Source organism: Camellia sinensis, chromosome 1 (assembly GCF_055761805.1).
Source record: "Camellia sinensis isolate YWXY chromosome 1, ASM5576180v1, whole genome shotgun sequence".
Taxonomy (NCBI): Eukaryota; Viridiplantae; Streptophyta; class Magnoliopsida; order Ericales; family Theaceae; genus Camellia; species Camellia sinensis.
Genome location: NC_138961.1, coordinates 244,945,136 through 244,967,823, shown reverse-complemented (window position 1 = coordinate 244,967,823; position 22,688 = coordinate 244,945,136). Strand labels below are relative to the sequence as shown.

At 33.9% G+C, this 22,688-nt stretch overlaps 2 protein-coding genes and 1 long non-coding RNA gene across 11 annotated transcripts; 1 reads left to right on the top strand and 2 right to left on the bottom strand.

The window, feature by feature from the left end:
• Positions 1–1,880: 1,880 nt before the first annotated feature.
• LOC114266215 (uncharacterized) lies at positions 1,881–5,827 on the top strand. 2 transcript variants are annotated; one of them, XR_014347868.1, is made up of 3 exons: positions 1,906–4,114; positions 4,519–4,960; positions 5,043–5,827. It is a non-coding gene; the product is annotated as an uncharacterized LOC114266215 (long non-coding RNA). The 2 variants fall into 2 exon arrangements; XR_014347867.1 differs by having other exon boundaries at positions 1,881–4,960.
• A 1,387-nt stretch (positions 5,828–7,214) lies between these two features.
• LOC114266214 (uncharacterized) lies at positions 7,215–8,252 on the bottom strand. Its single transcript, XM_028207102.2, has one exon. The coding sequence runs from the start codon at positions 8,250–8,252 to the stop codon at positions 7,215–7,217; it is 1,038 nt and encodes a 345-aa protein (XP_028062903.2).
• A 2,183-nt stretch (positions 8,253–10,435) lies between these two features.
• LOC114266203 (Protein kinase superfamily protein) lies at positions 10,436–22,199 on the bottom strand. 8 transcript variants are annotated; one of them, XR_014347863.1, is made up of 21 exons: positions 21,851–22,199; positions 19,732–20,285; positions 18,263–18,517; positions 17,773–17,897; positions 17,579–17,623; positions 17,374–17,455; positions 17,196–17,264; positions 16,961–17,131; positions 16,779–16,844; positions 15,333–15,401; positions 15,090–15,233; positions 14,828–14,901; positions 13,600–13,839; positions 13,431–13,522; positions 13,247–13,323; positions 12,439–12,610; positions 12,316–12,358; positions 12,178–12,224; positions 11,614–11,675; positions 11,372–11,423; positions 10,436–10,728 (listed from the first exon to the last, which is right to left on the bottom strand). XR_014347863.1 is itself a non-coding variant. In XM_028207090.2 (21 exons), the coding sequence occupies exons 2-21, from the start codon at positions 19,897–19,899 to the stop codon at positions 10,675–10,677; spliced, it is 2,061 nt and encodes a 686-aa protein (XP_028062891.2). In that variant the 5' UTR covers positions 19,900–20,285; positions 21,851–22,199; the 3' UTR covers positions 10,436–10,674. The 8 variants fall into 8 exon arrangements, 4 of the variants coding, with proteins under 4 accessions (XP_028062891.2, XP_028062893.2, XP_028062892.2 ...); XR_014347864.1 differs by having other exon boundaries at positions 12,202–12,224; XR_014347865.1 differs by having other exon boundaries at positions 13,247–13,320.
• Between the last annotated feature and the right edge of the window lie 489 nt (positions 22,200–22,688).

The following is a 22,688-nucleotide window of genomic DNA, read 5'->3' as shown; positions in this document are numbered from 1 at the left end:
AACATGTCAATGTGAATATTCACATCGCCAACGGGCCGGGCCCGCCCTGGCCCGAGGTTGGCCTTCGGGCTGCCCACAGGTCACGGGCCAATTGTACACTCTTATCAATGTGAATGTTAACATGTCAATGTGAAAATTCACATTGTCAACAGGCCGGGCCGGGCCGCCCACGGGCCGTGGACGAGTTTCGGGCAGCCACGGGGCGCGGGCTAATTTTAGACTCCTATCAATGTGCATGTTAACATGTCAATGTGAATATTCACATTGTCACGGGTCGGGCCAAGCCCGCCTCGAGCTGCGCTCGGGCTTCGGGCCGCCCACGGGCTGCGGGCCAATTTTACACTCTTATCAATGTGAATGTTAACATGTCAATGTGAATATTCACATTGTCAACGAGTCGGGCCGCGGGCGGGCTTTTGGCCGTCCATGGGCCGCGGGCCAATTTTATACTCTTATCAATGTAAATGTTAACATGTCAATGTGAATATTCACATTGTCAACGGGCCGGACCGGGCCCGCCCCGGGCTGCCCATGGGCCGCGGGCAGGTTTTATGCCGCTACGGGACGGGAGCCAATTTTACACTCCTATTAATATGAATGTTAACATGTCAATGTGAATATTCACATTGTCAACGGGCCGGGCCGGGCCGGGCCGAGTCGGGCCCGCCCTGGGCTGCTGTCTAGTTTTATACTCTTATCAATGTGAATGTTAACATGTCAATGTGAACATTCACATTGTCAACAGGCCGGGCCGAGCCTGCCCACGGGCCGTGGGCGGGTTTCGGGCAGCTACGAGGCGCGGACTAATTTTATACTCCTATCAATGTGAATGTTAACATGTCAATGTGAATATTCACATTGTCAACGGGTCGGGCCGGGCCCACCCCGGGCTGCGGGCGGGCTTTTGGCTGTCCATGGGCCGCGACCCAATTTTATACTCTTATCAATCTGAATGTTAACATGTCAATGTGAATATTCACATTGTCAACGGGCCGGACCGGGCCCGCCCCGGGCCGCCCATGGGCCACGGGCGGGTTTCGCGCCGCCACGGGACGGGGGTCAATTTTACACTCCTATTAATGTGAATTTTAATATGTCAATGTAAATATTCACATTGTCAACGGACCGGGCCCGCCCTGGCTCGCGGGCGGGTTTCGAGCCGCCCACGGGCCAATTTACATTCCTACAAATGTGAATTTTAAAATATGAATGTTCACATCATTAAATTGCTAATCGTTGAAAAAATATTTATAAGGGTATCAAAATTAAATATAAGGGCATAAGTGTCCAAGAAAATAGTATAAATCAAGAAAATGAACTTTATGGAATAAAACTATACGGACTAAATGGGTTAAAAAATTCATTCATGGACTTCTTGGGTTAAAACACTTCTAAATTGGACTTATCAATAAAAATCCCATTTGGAAGGGAACTTGGTAAAAAGTCAATTTGGCTTTTAGCTTATTTTAGATCATATTACTTTTCTACTTTTTTACATGTTTTTTTTTTAAAAAAAACTAAAGAGTCAATTTTTAACTAACTTCCCAAAACAACCCAATGTAAAATCATTTTAGCCTTGTTTGGAAGGTTGATTATTTTAATTGGCTATTATCTTTTGTCTATTTTAAAATAATTGTGTTTGAAAAGTTGGTTGGTTTTTTTTTTTTTTTTTCTAGTTCATTTGATAGTTGTGAAAAAAAAATATGAAATAAGTATGAGTTAGATATAAATTATTTTAATTTATTTTATCTTTTAATAGATTATTTTAACCCAATCCACTTTCCAAACACCTCCCTTACAACGTTACTTGTTCTAGTACAACTGAAGTTGCTTTTCCGTTAAAAAAAAACATGAAGTTGCTTTTTGCTATATAACTAGATTGAAGGAGATTGATATACATAATTTCTACTCTATATTAGTTTGAAATACTTGAGTTTTTGAATAGAAGTAGAGACTTTAACATAAGGAAAATGTTAAACATAGCCCTCAGAATTGCGATTAATATTTTAAAAATGTAAAAAAATATATAAAAATATTTTAAATTTATAAATATTTTGACATTTTATACTTATGGAAGATGTACTCTTTGTTTGTCCATTAGAGCATCCTAAGGGATAGTTAAAAAAGACTTGTTAGAAATTTTAACCAATGTAATTTTAATTTTGAGTTCCAATGGATTAGCTATTAGGCTAGCTACTTAGAGCATCTCCAGCAGCTTGGCTATTCTTTCCTTTTAGCCATAGAAGCAAGCTTGGAAGGGTAAAACATTGCTTCAGCAGACTCGCTCAAGGATCACTAGAATAGTCAATTTTTTATTTATTTTTGCCTCCTAAATTCTATTTTTGGCGGTAAAATTTTTCCCTCTTTTTGGTGCTAAAATTCTGTTAGTACCTCCCCAGACAAATCTATAGAGAAGGCATTCCAAAACTTAAACTCTCTCATCCTCTCTATCTTTTTCTCAACCTTTCTGCTCAAGGGAGGTAAAGTTTTGTAATTTACATTTGTTTATGCCATGAATAGTGGATAAGAAATTGGAGAATATGAAAGCAAATGTTCAGATTATTGCATTCTTATTTCATTATTTGTTGATTTTGGCAAAAATATTACACATTGCTTTGTCATTTGTTCAGATTATGTGAATATATATTTTCTCCTTTGCTTTGTGGCTTCCATGGTTTTTAATCTCATCTCAGAAATTGTTGTAGCAAGTTATGGCTCCATGTTCTTAATCAATAGGTCATTATTTTACTACCTGTAAAAGAGAAACTAGTTTGTATTTATATTGCACACCATATGTTTGTTGTAATTTCTGTTAGAATAAAGATTGTAAATTGTATCCAATTATTTCTTGTATTAGTTCTTCTATCATATTTGACAAGAATATTCATTAATATCCAATTTTGATTGATTGTTTCATGAAAACAAGGCCTAGGATATTTCAATATAACAACACTCAACACTCCCTATCCTCCAAAGCCTTCAAATGTACTGGATCTCCCTATCCTCCAAAGCTGTCTAAAACAGAGGATTCCACACCACTATTGAATCATTTGAATTGTGCTGTTCAACCACTGGTAAACTAATGCTTGTGTGATATGATCTTTTGTTGTGAGACTTCGACATATTATCTTAATGCGATGAAGTCTCCTCAAGGACATCATCTTGACACATGCTGTTCAATAATGTGCACTCTTGACCAACATATCCCTTCACACCACACAAAGAAAACAGACACAAATAGATTTCCATATGGGGTGGGTTTTGTGGGATTGGTAAAATCAATTTTCTTTCCATGTGATTGTTTAATCAGAGAATTCCCATTGGTTTTAGGTTCATGAATTACATATTTCTTTTCTTCCACATCTATTTCAGTTTTGTCCCCAATATCTTCTCAACGCTTATTGCATGTTCAAGTTTGTTAGTGCTTTCTTTCATCTTTTTCTCTTTCTTAGCATTCTTAGTTTTATTTTTCAATTCAAGTTCTATGTGAGTAATCTTGGTTTTGAAAACATTATTGTGCCAAAGAACCTTATCATCTGCTACCTCAAGAAACTTAACCATTTCAATTAGGGAGGAATTTTTATTTGAAGTAATCAAATCTAAAATTTATTAATTTTTCACTTATTTTTTTCAGATTCAATCTCATTCACTCTCTCCTTAAGTTTTAGTTTATTGTTTAGGTTTTTGGTCACAACAACACACTTTTGAAGAAGTTTTATCATACACATCAGCCATATCCTTATCTTCGACAGTTATGTGTTAACAGTTAACACCAATATCTATCAAAGATTTAGTCTCATTTAAAGATATAACTATCACTTTTTTGAGGCACACACTTTGAGATATAACCAAAAATACTACTTTAATGCATAATCAACATACTTTGAGACTATAAAAAAACACCTTATTGAATTATAACCAAGCATTACTTTAAATTGTTATCAAAACTAACCTAATTTGATTTGACATAAATAACTCTTATCTCAAATCATAACCAGCATCATTTTTTTTTTTCCAATAGGCATAGCCAATATCACTTTATGACATAATCAAACCAATATTGAGGCAAGTTACGTACCCAAGGACCTTGAATTTTGTTAGCTTCCATAATGAGGTAAGGAACACTGAAATATATGTTTGTATTGAAATGATAAGAGTTTTGAATTCTTACTCTTAATTTAATACAAAGCAAACTACATTTACTGAAGTCACATTGTTATTCTTACAAGTGATTTAAATTCCTTCAATTGAGTTGTTATTTCATGTTATAATTCTTCATAAGAACTCTGAGCATGTTTTGTGATAATTCACCAGTTAGAAATGCTTATGTCCATTTTGTAATGGCTTTGGGTAATGCTTGAAATCATGCTTATGTATTTTTTATACCTCTTCATTTCTAAATACTTCTTCATTTTGAATTTTTTTTTTATGTGTTTGAAATTAGATTTTTCTATTGCAATTTTATTGTACTGTAGCTTGGATATTAAATTTTAATTCTTATATATTATTCAATCTTAGGTATGGATTCACAACAAGATGGTTACTTTACCAATCTTTTACAAGAAAGGCCCAACATTGACGAACATTATCTAATGGAATCTCAATATTTGAATCAAAGCACTCAAGACTTCGCCCAAGAGTCTCAATTTACTGCTGAAATTGAGTCTTTGTCGAAGAAACCTCAACGTGGAGGAACTTCACAATTGAAGAAGACAAACTCCTTGTATCGGTTTGGCTTAATATTAGTTTAGATGCGGTACATGGGAATGAGCAAAAATGCTCTACCTATTGGAAAAGAGTGTGGGATTTTTTCCATGAGCACAAGAAATTTGAGTCTAATCGAAATGAGAATTCTCTTATAAATCGATGGTCAACCATTCAGCTTGCCATGAATAAGCTTTGTGGGTGCTACGCCCAAATTGAATCATTGCATCAAAGTGGCATAAATGAGGATGACAAGGTATTGAATATTGAATATTGTACATTTACAATTATTATTATTTGTGAAGTTGCCAAATATTATTTATTTATTTAACTTTCAGATTTGCAAGGCGAAAATTATGTACAAGGAACTCAAGAAATCTACATTCCAATTCGAACACTGTTGGATTATGTTAAGGGATCAACCAAAATGGGTGGTAGAGTCTGAGAAGAAAAAACAACTAAAAAGACCAAGAACAGGGGCAACCTCTTCTCCTTGTACTCCGGATTCGATAAATCTAGGGAAAGACAATGTCTCACCTAATGATTTTGTAGACTTGGAGAGACCAACCGGTAGGAAGGTTGAAAAGGAGCGATTGAATAAATGAAAGAACAAAGAAAGCGTACATTCGAGTATTACAAAAACTTTGGAGGACATCAAGCAAGACAAAAAGAAAATGATTGACAAGAAAATTGAAATGATTGACAAAGTGTACGTTCAAAAAGAAGTGGAACTTCGTATCATGCAAGAAAAGCATGAGGTGGAACTTCAAAAGCATGAAATGGAACTTTTCAAAGAGAACGAAAGAGTTATTTTGATGGATCTCAGTGGCTTGCCGGAAATCCAACAAGAATTTTATTGTGCTCGGCAGATGGAAATCATTAAGAAAATAAGAACGAATTAGTATTCATTCTTTCTTTGCTCTTTATGATATTTTGGCTTTTGTCTAGTAGGCTAGAAACTTGGTATATGATATTTTGGCTTTTGTTTTTGGTTCTACTTTTGTCTAGGATAGATGTTGAACTCAGCAATGTTTTGGTACACAATGTTAGTTGTCTAATCTGATGCTTTTTGTGCTGTATTGCTGCCATTTTTGGCCTGTTTTCTAATCTATTTTTGTTGCTATTTTACTGGTGTTTTTGGGCTGTTTTGATGGCATTTTTGGGCTGTTTTGCTGCTGTTTAATGTAAGTACTAATATTTACTTATTCTTAGATTTTGAATCCAAAAATAGGTTGTGGTTGAGACGGGCCAACAGCTAGTACTAATTGATTAATAATTCTGATGAAGAGTTTTATGATGATCTCTACATTTTGAATACTGGTAAGTTAATGGATTAGTCAAAAAGCCACTCATCGAAAATCACAGAAGCTGAATTATTTTGTCACTATTTGGGGTTAGTTTTTATTTTTATTTTTTATTGTTTGATTAGTAATTACAAGCTTATAATGCTACATTTATACAAGGCATCAGTGTGGGATTTCTCTTTTCAAATGATTTTTATTTATATAAAGCCTCTCTTTTCAAATGAGTTTTATTTATATAAAGCCTCTCTTTTCAAATGAGTTTTATTTATATAAAGCTCAGTGGTAGCTAAAGCATCGGTTTTATTGTTCATAATTTTACAAGGGCTGTAGATTTGCACGAATTCTAGATGATTGATCCCAGTTTAGTAATAATTTGATTCAGAGAGCAAAGTGGAAAAGAAAAAGTTACTACTTGTTTCTTCATCTTTTGTAGAGACTTTTGTCTGGAAACGTGCTGCAACATTAGGCTGTCCACCAGCAAAGCGTGATAGCCATACTTGTTCATCTTGGAAGAACAAAATCGTTATAATTGGTGGTGAAGACTCATATGATTATTATCTCTCTGATGTTCATATCCTTGATGCTGGTATCAATTCTTCTTGAAATTTCCTATATTGATCGCCAAGATAGAATCGAAATTATAACTTGACGAAACTACTTGTCAGTGGGTTTTTTAAAAATTATTGTTTATTAATGATAAAGTTTATCACTGCATAGTTAATACTTGTAAAGTTTATCATTAATTTGTTAATATTTTTTAAAATATACATTGTCATGTAAATTTCCCTTTTAACTTTCATGTTTAAAACAGAGATACCCTTGTGTGGAGCAAGCTGTTCAAAGGAATTTTTTTGAGTACCAAGTTTTACTAATGAGGTTTTAATGTTAATATTTAATATTTTAATATTTTAAAATTCTAAGAAATCATAATTTTACTATAAATATTGATTTGTGATTTAGATTTAATGTTATATAATAATGAATCTCAATCATTCAATATTTTTTTTTTTTTAGATAAAATTTTTAAGAGCTTAGGTTTTTTATTTATTTATTTTAAGCACAACTCTCCCTTAATAGGCTACCATGATAACCATATAATAAAAAGGCATATAGAATTATAAAATTACACATAAATTAAAAGCATATACCGATTACATTCAAAACTAATAGCATACTACATAAAATGAAACTTCAAATTCAAAGCTTTTACATCTCGCTGTGTAATTGCCACAAGTGTTCGACAAGGTCCGATTGGAGATGAAAATGTGTTTGCCTGTCTCTAATGTTATGATGACATTGAATGAATTCCATAAGTTCAGTAGTTCTCTCTTGTAACACTGTTACATGGGGACTATCTTCGATTTGATCATAATTGAAGTTTTTTACTCCATCGTCATCACGCTCATCCTCAATGATCATATTATGTAGAATTATACATGCCTTCATAATATATTTAAGCATTTTAGTATTCCAAAAACGTGCCGGTCGACGCACAATTGCAAATCGTGCTTGAAGCACTCCAAATGCACGTTCTACATCTTTTCTTGTCGCCTCTTGAGCTGCAGCAAAAAGTTTTTTCTTATTTCCTTGAAGAGAAGGAATTGTTTTCACAAATGTTGACCATTGTGGATATATACCATCGGCGAGATAGTATCCCATTGTATATTCATTACCATTGATGGTGTAATTGACTGCAGGAGCACGCCCTTGAGCAAGTTTGGTAAATACAAAAGACCTTTCTAGCACATTGATATCATTATGAGACCCAGGTAATCCAAAAAACGCATGCCAAATCCAAAGATCATATGATGCAACAGCTTCCAAAATAATTGCTGGTTCATAAATGTGACCAATATACATACGTTTCAAAGCAGTCGGACAATTTTTCCATTTCCAATGCATACAATCAATGCTCCCCAGCATTCCAGGAAATCCACGACTTTCACCAGCCGCTAGTAGTTTAGCGATGTCATTGCTATTTGGTGACCTCAAATACTCATTAGAAAAAATATCAACAACTGCCTTAACAAAATATTTTAAGCTTTCTATTGCAGTGCTTTCTCCAATTCTCACATATTCGTCCATAAAATCAGCAGCTACTCCATAAGCAAGCATCCTAAGTGCAACAGTTATCTTCTGAAGGGAAGACAAACCAAGCTTTCCAGCACAATTTCTTTTTTGGAGAAAGTATGGATCGTGCGCTTCTACTGTAGCTTGAATTCGAAGAAAAAGTGAACGCTTCATCCGAAACCTCCTTCGAAATAGCTCAGGAGGATATACAGGCGATTCAATAAATAGTTGAGAAAAAGCCTTTCATGACCTTGAATAAGATCACGATGAATGACTTTACGACTTCGAACAGAACCACGACGTGAGCTTGATCCTATCTCACTATCTAGTAGTTCTTCATCCATAGTAACAGCTTTGAGCATCTCCAAATCATCATCAGATTCAGAGAAGTCAGAGTCATTTACAAGCATATCATAAAGAGAATTGGAAGCCATAGAGAGAGATATGGAAGTTTGGGTGAAGTAGAAAATTGAGTTGAAGGTAAGATCAAATGATAGGGAATGTCTTATTTATAATGGAAAAGTATAAAAATATGACCGTTGTAAAAATCTGAAAAAATATGACCATTGTGAAAATATGACCGTTGTAAAAATTTGAAAAAATATGATCGTTATAAAAATATGACCGTTACAAAAAATATGACTGTTAAAAAAATATGACCATTTGAAAAATACAACAGTAGAAAAATGTAACTTTCACAAAAATATAATTATATTTAGAAGAATGAAAAAAATAATAATTTGAAAGAAGTTAGTTTTTTTTTTTTTTTAGATTAGAAAGAAGGTAGTTAAAGTATAAAATAGATAGCCTTATTGGAATGTATATTAAAAAAATGACTAGCTAAAATAGTAAAGTAAAATTTTGAATAGCTATTTTAACTATCCTTGCTGAAGATGCTCTTACTAGTCTAGTTTTTTAGTGGCTACAATTGAAGAGTCCCAGAGGCTCTCCAAACAAATATGTATGTATATATCTTGAATTTTTGTATATTTATGTCTTGAATTTGGAATTTTATATATTTTATATATGTATATGAGTATGTAGCAATTTTATATGTTTTTTCAATTCTGTTTGATGAATTACGGAATAACTTATTTTGTATTTTTTTCTCCTTATTCTACAAGTTTTGTATGTTTGTATGGGCAAATTTATTATTATTGTAAATTTATATTAGTAAAATATCAGCAATTAATATTTTTTATTTTAAAAATTAATTAAGTTAGTTTGAATGATTAGCTAAAATAAAGAGTATGGTTGGAGAACACAATAGTTAAAATAATTAGTTAAAATAATTAGATAAAATAAAAAATGTATTTTTTTGTACTTTAATTAGTGAAAAGTAAAGTGTAATTAGAGTTGCTCTTACGGCATAGCACAAGCATGCCAAGTAGAAGTAAAGGAAAGTTAACCACTGCAACATCACATTCCTTCAAAAATAATAAATAAATTAACTTCTAACATATAATAATAATAATAAAAAAAAAGGGTCCATGGCTTGAATAAATTAACTTCTAACAAAAATTATACAAAATGTAATTGCTTGTACCTATTTCAGTTAAGTATATTGTAACTCTTTCCCAACAACAATAAAAGTCATTTAAAAAGCCCAGCAATATTAAATCAAGATTCAAGATACATTTGTTCCCCCAATATTATTTGTAACACAACCCCCCCGCGCTAGTACACATTTATATGCTCGGCTTCCTTGTTCAAAGCATGAGAATGAAAGACAGATTGGAAAAATTAAAAAAAAAGGAAAAAACTACAGGCAGGTGGAAGAAAGGACCAAAAAAAATATTTAGTGCGTTTTGTTTGAATTGTTTAGATTAAATTTTTTGTAAACTAAATTTTTTAATTTTCGTATTTTTTTGTTTTTAATAAATATTTTTAAAATTTTAAATAATTTTTTTACTTTTTTAGATACACCTTACTTGAATGTATTTAAAAAGTAAAAATTTTATTAAAAAATATTTTAAAAAATTAAAAAATACATAAAATATTATAAATAAAAAAAACTAAATTCTCATATTTTTTTATATTTAGTAAATTTTTAAAAAAAAATTTCATAATTTTTTTACTTTTTAAGTATATTTATGTTAGCTATATCTAAAAAAAATTTAAAAATTGTTTAAAATATTAAAAAAATTCAATAAAAATAAAAAAAACACGAAAAACAAGAAAATAAAATTTTTTAAAAAGTATTTTTTTTAAAAAACCTAACTAAGCAAGCTGAACAATACATGAAAATGCAAGTGTGTCTATAGTGGGGTGCAAATAAAAAACACCCCCCCTTCTCTAACCTTCATGTAGTTCCCCCCCACCCCCCCCACCCCAAAAAAAAAAAAAACAAAGCCTAATATTGAAATTGTGCAATATATAATTACAATTAAATTACAACACAGGCGATTATGAGGATCGAGGAACAGCAACTCAAAATTTTGGGCCTGCCTCTGTCACACATATATGGTACAACTAGAAATACAACAAAAGCTATTACTAGAGTTTTAAGTACATTGCTTGCAGATGCTCCTCAACTCTGGCTCTGCCTAAGAAGAGGAAAATGGATGGAGAAGATTGTACCCATCATCATTCAGCTTCACTCTCTTATCTTTTCCTCTTTCTTAACCAAAGTATTCAACTTCTTTTCCAACTGCAAGGCAGAAAAAGGAATCACAATCAGATGGCTAATAAAACCCGGGTGACCAAATGTTTCACAATGACAGTAAGGTTCCGTTTGAATGGATGTAGATGGGGAGTAGAATTATGGAAGAAGATAAGTTGAAATAAAAAAGATGTATTTTCGTAGAATCCTAAATCTTATAATGATTTCAAATAACTACTTTCATATAGTTATTTCAAACCCATCATAATAAAACTATTTAATTCAATATTTAAATTCATAGGTAAACTAGAAAATCTAAATTTGAGTTACTCTCCATGAATAATTTATGTCAAATCCATGTATTTCAAATTCACATCCATCCAAATGAAGCCTAATAGTATTACTCATAAAAAATTTCATGGTATGAACCGCGGTCCAGAATTCCCTGAATCATTGTACAGGAACCCATTAACAAGCAATACAAATTAGAAAGAAAAAAATTCGGTGGATTCTCTAGTCAGATTTCCTACACAAGCTCATTCTGTCAAAGAATTCTCAACTATAAGGCAGACGTCTAAAATTCCTGGGCGCCACAGAAGATGCCAGTAAAGAGAACACAATAAATCTCTGATGGCAGCAAAATAACACCTGAGCATTTTTCATTTTTCAAAAATAAAAAATAGATACACACCTGAGCATTTTTCATTTTTTGTCTCTGCAATTCTTCAACAAGACTCCCAATGCTGTGATTTGAAAAGTTCCAGTAAGTATCGAAACAATCATTCAGAAGTTCAAATTTATCAACGGTATGTTTGGTTGGAGGATTTGAGAAGAGATTTCACCTAGTTTCACACACACTTTTCCTTTTCCTTTTCCTTTCCAAATCCCTCCCCAAATCCCCCAACCAAACACAGCATAAGTCTCATTTCATACCTTTGCTGCAGTTGAATCATCTGAGACTGAAGCTCTCTTTCCCTAGTAGAAGCGGAAGGTATCTGCATATTGTCACAAATTCAAGATTACAGAAGAATCATTCAGAGACTGTTGGTCTGAACTCATATTAACTTATTCTAAGGTGGAGTTTGACAATTCTAAAACAGCTGATGCATTTGGTAATTAATAAAAAAGTTACTTTTTTGTTAGCGGGAAAATTTGACTTTTTAAGCTTTTTTTTAGTTGTTTTTTTAGCTGAAGATAAACAGACTTCTGATTTTTGGCATATTTTTAGTCAAAAAACAACTTATTTAGCTGTCAGCCAAACGGGGCCTAAATACACAAATAAATGAACTATTCTCTACAAGGAAATAAAAAGCCATGCCATTTGTAGCTGAGACATCCACCAATTGTTAGTCAGTTGAACTTTTCTTGACTAGTAGAGTGTTGTAAATTCATGATAAACAATAATTTATTTCAAAACATAAGATAGCAGCACCATAGTTTCCTAAATGGTATATAACCATGTTATTAAGAATTCTTTAAATGACCCGCAGTCCATACCAGAGAAAGCTCATTAGTTCCCACCTCAGATAACTCCATGGAATTGCCTATATTAAGAGAGATAAATTAGATCCAACAGAATTATTGCATATAAGATAGAATGGCTAATAAAAATTGATTAAAAGTTGAAGGCAGTACCAGAGGTCTGCTCTGCATATTTGATCAATCTAAGAATTTCTTCCTGTAAACATTGATTAAAAGAGCAATTTACAAACAGCCAGGGTGGAGAACACATAACAGTCAAGATGATTAGCTGCATACCCTTTGCATATTGTTTTGCTGCAAAATACATTGCAATGATGGAAGAACGGCAGCAGCTGAAAGGGTAGGGGTTGTTGGACTGGCAGAACCTTCAGAAATTGGATTAAAGAAGCAGTTTGTAGGACCCTGAATGTGATAAAAAAAAAAAAGGCAATGGTTACAAAGCCATTGCCTAAAAGATAAATTACTAAGTTCCATAAAAACAGTCAAGACAAACATTAAATAAATAAATCATAAATAGCAAAGCATTCTTTCAGCAGCATTGTTGCTGTGAGAAGGGAACCCATCCAACACCACAAACAAAGTTAAGAATTGCAAGCCATTTCCTTCTTGCCAGTTTGATGAAACCTCCATATTATATGATATGCCAGTGGAAGCAAATGCTTATCTTTAATATTTTTTAATGCTACATTAATTTCCTCAGTTTAGTACTCTGAAGCTTCAACAGCGACCAATAGGGAAAATCAGTATCGGTACCAAACTATATTAATATATCTCTGATATCTCATAAATGCAACAGAAAATATCCCAATACTCTAATTGAGGTAGAACAATTATAGAAATAGAAAAAAGGACCTCCCACAAATCACAGCATGCTGCAGCACAAACGCTGCAGCTGAAGCCCCTGAATAACAATTCCAGGTGGCAACAATAATTATTAAATGGACTGAATACATATTTTTATCACAATGGCAAAGAAGTTTCACATGCATTCATCAATGGAATAGCTGTTGCAGTAGTCAGATACTGAAATGGAATGAGCTGACGTACCCTTTGACTAGTATGATAACATAAGAATGCAATATACCTTAGGGCTCAGCTCTGCTGAAGTGACTTTAAAGCGCCCCTTACGTTGGACAACTGCTCCTTCTGATGTGTCCTCTGCTGCATAAACAGATGCCACAATAGGAAAACAGATTTGTTATAAGTCATAAACAATAAAACATCACACCATTAAAATGAGGTAAATCAAGTAACAATGAAAGGATTACCAGATGAATGGTTATTGATGTCTTTCTTCTGACGATATGGTAATGGACCACTATAATTCCGATCTGATGGATATCTTGGTTGTACAAATTCCCTTCAAATATGTAGAAGAAACCCATTTAGGAGTTGGAAAAAAACTCGAAATCTAACTCCAGGAAAGCACAAATTTACCTGTCCCCATCGCCGCCAACTCTTTTGGGATAAAGAACACTATCATGCATTTGTGCTTTCACATTTTTTTTCCTACAAGGAACTACAGCTGATGGCATAGAGCAGCTCTGTCCCAAATTCTCACCATCATCTGTCCCAGTTTCTTGGTCTTCATCTTTTGGTGATGAATGTAATTGACTAGCATTTTTCCAACTTGGACTACCAGTACCCACATCATCCGCACAGAGATCAAAACAACCTCTGCAATAATGTGCATGATTACTTAAACTGATAGACTATTGAAGCACCAAAGAAACTTAAATATTCATTTTGTTCATGCCTAAATTGGTTAAAACAAATTTCTATCCATCTACATTACATGCATTGTCCACACAAGAACGTAAATTTACATACCACAAAACATGGACAATTTTTAAAATGTAAATTACCATTGGTGCACCCATTATGGTATGGGTGTGGATATGTCCCCTAAATCCCTAGTAAGAAGTGCACCAACAAGTGTGCATGATACTTGCAAATTCAAAATTTATTAAATGATCTTATAGAAAATTTTCTTAGTATTTTAAATAATTGCTTCAAGCACATGATAAACCCACGTTGCATAATAAACGCATCGTTTTCACTAAAAAGGTAATGCAAAATATCAGATAATTTGAATACTTGGCTGTGCAATTTGAGCATTAAGTAAATCCTGTACCTAGAAGCACACCTACACCCAAAACTTGTAAACAACATGGTTTAGACATACATGCAACATGCATACACAAATTGATATGCATACATGAACACCGACAGCCATTTATCTGTGTGTATTCATATGATACTAGCAGCGGGGCAAACGCTGTGTTTGCCAGATGAGTTCAAGTTGAAAGCAGTTTAGAGCAGTTTGAAAATGGTTTAGAGTTGCTGGATGTGAAATTTACAACTAACAATTTGAGGGGCATTCTTGGAAAATGAAAAATAAAATTGATTAAGTTTCATCTTCTGTACTGTGTGTTTTTAATAATAGGATAGATGTTAAGACATAGTATTCATTATAAATTAATAAATAAATGGATACCTGCAGTAAATAACAGAAAATATAAATTGGATTGAGTGCAATGAAATTTTAGTAAAACAAATATTTTTAATGGATGCCAATTCAAGTTTCTGAGACTAACAAAGATCTGAAAAAAGGGATTTGTTCTCAGATAAGGAACTCGAGAATAAAAAATAAAAAAAATCATACTTGAGTGCCTTAAGAGGTTGAATAGGAAATGCAGCAAGTGAGCTCTCCAAATCATGAATGTTATTGAGACCATCCTGAAACAATGAAATATGGACATCAGACATCAGAAACAATGACTGACTTCCAATTTGAAAGGATTAAATAAAGAACAGAGTTACAGTGACAGAAGTGCAACAGAGGTATATTGCCAAAATTGCAACAGAGGTACAGTGCCAAAAAGAAATACTATAGAGGCGTCAGTTTACAGAAGGTAGAATGATACATCCGGTTGAGGTGCAGCATCTGACTGATTAGCCTTCTCAGGAGACAGCCTTTCTGCTGGATAACCAACATCATCATGATTGTCCCTTTGCTTCACACTCAAATTTAGGTCTTCAGTGTTTGTAGCACCATCATAATCCTGAATCTGCAAGCAACATAGTGCAGGTGAAAGAGTGAAAACCAATGCAAATGTTTCTCAGAAATTAAACCATTTCCCCTACTGTTTATGGAACCAACTACATACAAGGGCAGCCTGATTCTTCAAATCTTCCAGATTAAAATTCCAGGCGCTGATTCCTCGGATATATTCTTGCTGCAAGAAAATCAAAGCTCAGTTTCAAACCTGAATGATATCCAACAACAAGCACGCTTCCTTACCTAGGTAGGAAGGAGTTTTGTTTTCACTCACACACAATTCATGTATTGAAATGAAAGAGCACTCAATGTTTTCAACATAATAGCAAAATCATGATGTAGTCAATGACAGTAGTTGCAAGTATTCAGACTCTATGATGGTTTCAAAGCTTATAAGTCAATTTCACAAGGTATAGATCTGGGCTCATTGATACCGTACAATATAATCCCAAACACCATTTTTAGTTGCGTGTCACTAATGGGCAGCTTTTTTTTTAATAATACAAGTGTGTGAAATCCACTGAGCCAAGGGATACCTAGTGTGCTTTTCCACAGGGCTCAAGATAATTGAGAAAAGAAAATGCATGTTTCAAATCAAGATGATGTGTACACAAAATGACCACTGCACAATTTAAGACATACATATGTTTCTGCTCTCATATGGAACCAACTGTGTCATGGAGGACTGCAGGACCCACACATTTTTGTCTTCTCAACCAATTGTTACATGTTCATGAAGATGAGAAAAAGAGTATCACATTTTAACACCTACAAGTACATACCACTAGTTGTTAGCTTGAGCAGTATCGCTGCCACCCCCCCAAGGGTGAGGTGAGGTGCAGGGTTCAAGTACTAATCAGGATACTGTTGTGTGTGCCTCCAGTATATCAAGTCCAGCTTGGGACCAGTATTAGATTTATGTTGCACATTCCAAAATGTGATGCACTTTTGTTTCAAAAATAGAAAATTTAGCTATTCAAAGCGATCCCAAATTTTTTTTTCCTACTTATTTAAGTTATTTCATAAATGGTTTCTTTAAGAGGAAATAATAAAATATAATGAACATTATCTAGGGAGAGTTGAGTTTCAAAAGAATAAAATATGTACTTATTTAAGTTATTTCATAAAGGGTTTCTCCTAAAAACATGTTTTTATATTATCAATTTTTTAAATATGTCCATATTGTATTTTATTGCATGTGTAATCAGTATAAGAAAATAACTAATGTCCAATCGTTAAAAGAAAACTGGTCTTTAAGTATATTTAATTCTAATAGTGTAATCTATAAGTTTATGGTCTACCCCTACCGTACCACATTTTTTAACTATGGCATACCACATACCACCTTCTCGTTCCAAACACCGGAACAATCTACATTACAGGTAACATAGCTAGAGTGTATGCCCTACTATCAACAAGAGAGAGCGAGAGAGGGGATGGAGGGAGGGAGGAAGGCCCAAAATAAATATCAGAAGGATCAATACACTAGCACTCATAACAAGATCCTATACACTTTTGTCTTACTCCAAAAGTTTATAAGTTGTGCAGCATTTACCTGTGATAACTGATCCTTGTCCCCATATAAAGCCTTGTTCTGTACAAGAAAATCTGCTTCTTTTGCCTGGGGGAAAAAAAAAAAAAAGCAAATCAAATTTGAGATAAGTCAGAAAGACAATTATGCAATATCTTCAACAGATTTCACTAACTGGAAACAAACAGTTTGGTCGAGCAAGAGACCTTCAGCATCCTAAATCGATCACCCAGTGGCCTAAGGCCATCAAGTATAGTACGAGCCAAATAATCATATGACCGTGCCTGTTTGAAGAAATGGTGCTTGAAAAGCTTATCCGAGGAGGGACGTTTCTTTGGATCCTTCACCAAGCAAGCAGCTACCATCTCTTTGAAAGACTGCAAAGAACCAGATCTCAGAACGATATTCAAGAACCTGAAAGAAATTCTGAATGGGACAAACCTTCGAAAATCTCTTGTCCCTCTCATAGTCAAGACCCGGTGGTGCGTTTTGTAGTGTCATTAGCAGAACCTACAATTAAAGCAAGAAAAAGGGAGAAGGTCATTGCATATATATTTTCCCCAACAGGAATCACAGTTTATTTCCAGAATGCTCACACTAAGAGAAATATTGAATTTACCTTCATAGGTGGATACTTAGAAAATGGGGCATGGCCATGAGCAAGTTCAAGTGCTGTTATTCCAAATGACCAGATGTCTGCTCTGTTAACACAAAACAAATCTTAAAGAACTTAAAAGTCAACAGAAAACAGCATTAGCATAATGTTCCAAAAAATAGAAGGACGAGAGAGGAGGAGGAATAGATCAGATAAATCACCCACTCACTTAAAGTCATATCCATGCAGCTGCTGCATAACCTCTGGAGCCATCCTTAAAAAAGCAAAAACAAAAAATAATTGCAAAAATTGACAAACAATATGCTCAAGCCAATAATGCAAATCTGTTCACCATGAATACATTGATAACAGATGATAGGACATCACTCAGCGGAACAGTGAAGGCCTGAGGGAAAACTATACCAGCATGGTGTTCCAACAAAAGTGTTTCTCGAGCGTTGCCTATCCCCAGTATCAAACATGCATGCAGATACCCCGAAGTCTGCTAACTTGACTGCACCATTAGAATCGATTAATATATTGCCTGCCTGCAAAGAATAGATCAGCAGAGTGACTAAGAATAATAGCAAGCAGCATTGCCAAATGAAACATGCAGGACAAGATAATTGTCTTGAGAATAAAGGAAGGGAAGGGACATTTTCCCAACCAAAATAATACATTCAAATTATAAAAAAGAGACAAATGATTTATTTCTTCAAGAAAGACGAATGATTAGACTCCATCACTTCAAAAGTTACCAGCACTCAAAATACTTGCCATAAGACATTCTATTTTCAATATACTTCATTTAGTTGTGCATGTTCTAGCATTAGTGGCCATATTTCAGTTAAACCTAATTCATTTACTTGTGAGAGCAAAATCAACAAACTAGAGAACCAAGAGGGGCACTTACCTTCACATCTCTATGGATATGCCCATGGGCGTGAAGATAGACGAGAGCTTTGAGAACCTCACGTAACAAAGTGGAAATAACAGGCTCTTCAAAACCGTCTGGATAAGCAGATTTCATTATATGAAGGCATGACCCACCAGCCATATATGGCATCACAACCCAGAGGTTCTGGCCTGCGGTGAACGAGCAATGAGCCCGTAATAAATTTGGATGATCGATCAAGCTCATCATTTGTACCTCTCGACGGATACCATCCTGAGCAGTTAACAAAGAAAAACCATCTGATGACAATTGCAGTACCATGATTTAAACTGAACCCTTAAATATGTTCAACAGTTCAGACAGAAATCAGTGGAACAGAAATATACTTGTGCCCAAGGCATAATATAGAGATATATGGTGAATTGTCCAAGCCACACCCGCGTAAACAAGCAACGGAGCAAGAGAAGCATTATCTAATTCTAAATGATGGAGAAACCTCCCTTCAGGTAGAAACACTCATGCAAAATACAATCACATGACATGACCAACCAACAGTGCTTGGGATATAATCAAAGACATAAAAAAAGGTACACAACAATAATGTGATCAATTATTTATTAGAAACAGAATAATATAGCATACTTAATGAAAATAGCTAAGAAAAGAAAAACAGAGGGGGGGGGGGGGTGGAATTAATAACAAACAAACAGGAGGAAAGACTTATGGAAAATCATTTTCTAATTATTGCTCTTCACTTGTAAAAATCAAAATCTTCAGGTCCATATAATATTATCGAACGTCTGAAATATTTCTTGAGGTTCTCACTGCACTCATCCAAGGCCTATATTAGGTGAAATGCAAAAGGAAGAGATCACACATTTCACTTACTACCAAGAGCAAAATTGAGTAGCCGCTCAAAGCTCATCATTTCCATAACAAGGATTGAAAAACGTCATCTGATGCCATCATTTATTGAAAGCATCAATACAAAAATCATCTTGACTGAACAATTTCAAAAATTTATTGTCATTAAATTTTAAGAAGAATGAGAACTTTTGCAAATTTATCAACATGACAAAGTAAAATGGTTAAATTTCTTCTATTAAAAAAAATTTCTATAAAGGCTATTGACAGAAGTATCAGAGGGTGGTTCTGTATCATATTTTATATGCCTTGCGTAAGAAGATTTGAAAATTACTAAAGAGCACCATGTGCACACAAAACAGTATTGAAGATCTTCAAAAATTTCAAGGGGGCCCCTTCCCTCCCTTCCCTCCACCAGTACGTACATAGAAAAGCATACACATAAACGTGATCAATAGATGATCTAAGTAAATGACTCGGCTAGACATAGCAAACAATTGTGTAATAGTACCTGATATGGATTAAAATAAAACAAAACAAAACAAAGTACAGTAGAACCACAGCTAAATGCAATAATAAACTAAATGTGTCAGAATAATATAAATAAAACAGCTAACATATACCAGATCATTGTTACACTTTTCCAGATCCAGAACCTTGATGGCAACTATCTCATTCAGAGGAATGCAGAGGGCCCGGTGAACGGTGGCGCTGACACCTTCTCCAACTTCTTCATATAATTTGTAACTTTCTGCATTGAGAGGAAATTTTTTCTCTGACACCTGTTCCATGGTTTCCTTTTATACCACAACATTAATACCCTCTTTTCTCCAAAATGTTTGAGAGAAAGAGAACATAAATAAAATGTAAAGCAAGGAGGTGAGAGTCTTCAAATTAATGTGAGGTTTCGTCCAATATGATAACATCTTCCTTCTGTTGAATACAAAATCAAATATAACACCACCAATTTCATCGAGATAATTTTTACCAAACACTTGTAACTTCTTGCTTTTATAACAAACTGAACTCAGCTGATCTATAGAACCCTCCAACAGCACAAGCAGATAAACGCTACAAAACTTATGATCCCAATGAAGGAAAGCAAATTATATCTGGCCTCTGATAATCTTGGATCATTAAGTTGGTCCAGCACCGAGCACCGTCTAACGTATGAACCCTGAAAAACAAATGATTACTTTAATCTGACAAATGCATCAAAATATAAGACAAATCAGAAATTTTGCATCGTCTTGATGCTTTCTCGATAAAGTTGCTTATTTATCCAAAATAAATAAATAAAGACAAAGCAGAAGTGTCCATACAACTTGTGCAATATCCTCACCCTATATTATCAAAGTTTAACAAAAGCTAAGGACCAATATATATATGCCTGGACAAATAAAATGAAAGAAGTAATATTTTATGAAAGAAAAAAAAAATCCATCATCAATTCATATCAGTGGCAATGACTATGATGACTTGAAGTCATGTGATTATTGAAAAAACTCCAGAATTCCAACAATGACATTATCAGACTAAACTGTGTAACAGTCTATGATTCCAAGTGGCTGCAGAAAAGGTCTGTTTAAGAGGCCAACATTAAAGGTTCCACGAATGAAATCCAGACAGATTTTTCAATCATCAAAGCCAACAGATATGCTTCTGCTGCTGCAACCCCAGCAGGGAGCATTTATGAAGCCTCAGCCCACAGCAAATGCAAAAACAAATAAGAAGTGCTATATATCATCAATTTTGGTGACCATTTTATTTTACCAGCATACATGGTAAGGTATGACTGTCCTTATTCTGTCCTCATACAATTTGTTCCAAACACGTAATCAATCACAAACATCCAATTAGGCAGTGAGAGAAATAACAAAAATCCAGTGGCATAGATAGCTTCAGCTTTACTTATTTTCTTTTTGATGTTTTCTAGATACAAGCTCATTTGTGATTTTCATACTCCACTAGTTCACTTCATTAAATATGGAAATTGGAAAATATTTTCAAAGTTTCAAATCAAAAAAATAATACCAAATAGAGAATAAAATTTGAGAAAAACTATTATCAAAAGTGATCCATGGAACTTTATATACATATACTCACAAACTTTGAATTAGCGCCATGGGCACTGTATCACAGCATTGTCTCATGGCTCGATTTCAATATATCAAAACCACAAATCTTTATCATAAAAGTTTTGGTTAAATTCATTCCAATAATAATTCATTGAGAAACACACACAAACACCCTGAAATTGCATTATTTACACAAATAACTTTAGACAATTTTCTATAATAAAAGTGTCTTTATAAAGTAGAACTTTACGACCAAAATTACTGATGAGAAGAACCTTCTCACCTCGATAACTAATCAGGTAGATAAACAAGTGATCAGAAAGTATACAATTTGGTTAAATTTCAACCATTAATCTACTAGAACACACCAATCATAACAAAGCTATTACATTAGCACGTGAATCAGTGATCCAGATCAGCACATTTAGTTAGCCAAAAGTGATCAATTGACCAACACCACATCCAAATCCACCAAATTATTTAGATGCAATTTTCAGGTTCAGTCTTCATCCAATCGAATTTATCGATAAACACCCAAAATTTCAACTTCAAAAAAATACAAAAAATATAGAAACCCTAGCACACAATGAATCAAAAACAAATTTACATAAATTAATATCAGAAACTTCAAATCAATAAGTTTAACAGTTTAGAGAGTACTGACCTAGGGTTTGCGATACGAGGTGAGAGAGAACTCGGAAGAGGACTGAATCTGACTACGTTTGACAAAAGAGAAACCCTTGTTGCAAAACGGCGTCGTCGGAAGATGGAAAATCTTCGACTAGTCCGCCATAGACGATGTGAAAATATTGATTACTTCTTTTTTCTTTTTTTGAACAAATCACTGAATATAGTTCGTCCAACACTTGTCTTCTACTGTTTATTCGATCGAATCTTCACCGTTCATCCACATAACAAAAAGCGAAATATCTACTCTTTTTTTTTTTTTCCTATTTTAATTTTCCTTCGGTTTTCAGACTCTGTTTGGCTGCTGAGAAATATGTACCAAATATGTGGAAAATTGTGATACTACTTACAAATTATTGTGGGGGGCCGCCGGGAAGACGGCGTCGTTTCGGTTGGCAATTGATCAATTGGATGCAGATTAAGCGCAATGATTGCATCACATGACAGTGACCTGTAATTGTCAATCTTCCAATGTGATTAGAGAAATTTTTATGATTTTTTTATTTTATCCGAGGAAGTGTCAACTTGTAATTCTTCTTTTGATTCATCATCAACTTGTAATTCTATTAGATTGAAAAATACAGCTAGGGTTTGGTAGTACAAATAATTTCAAATGATTTTTAATCATTGGTTGAATTTTAAAAATATATTTTGTGTTTTAAAAAAAATATATATTTGGTGGAAAAGTATTTTCGTTATTTTAATATAATTATTTTTTAAATATTAGTATTTAATTTTTCAAATTAATTTCTATTTTTTTCTTTCTAATAAAATCTTTTGGGGAAATTGTGCATTGTGATATCCTTCAAAATAGT

Excerpts from the sequence above, each read along its gene's own strand:
- LOC114266203 (XM_028207090.2), bottom strand. The coding sequence starts at position 19,899 with ATGGAACAGGTGTCAGAGAAAAAATTTCCTCTCAATGCAGAAAGTTAC. Across the intron at positions 17,456-17,578 it reads CTGCATGGATATGACTTTAA|AGCAGACATCTGGTCATTTG; the intron begins GTGAGTGGGTGA and ends TTGTGTTAACAG. Across the intron at positions 12,359-12,438 it reads AGCAAAACAATATGCAAAGG|GAAGAAATTCTTAGATTGAT; the intron begins GTATGCAGCTAA and ends CAATGTTTACAG.
- LOC114266214 (XM_028207102.2), bottom strand. The coding sequence starts at position 8,252 with ATGAAGCGTTCACTTTTTCTTCGAATTCAAGCTACAGTAGAAGCGCAC.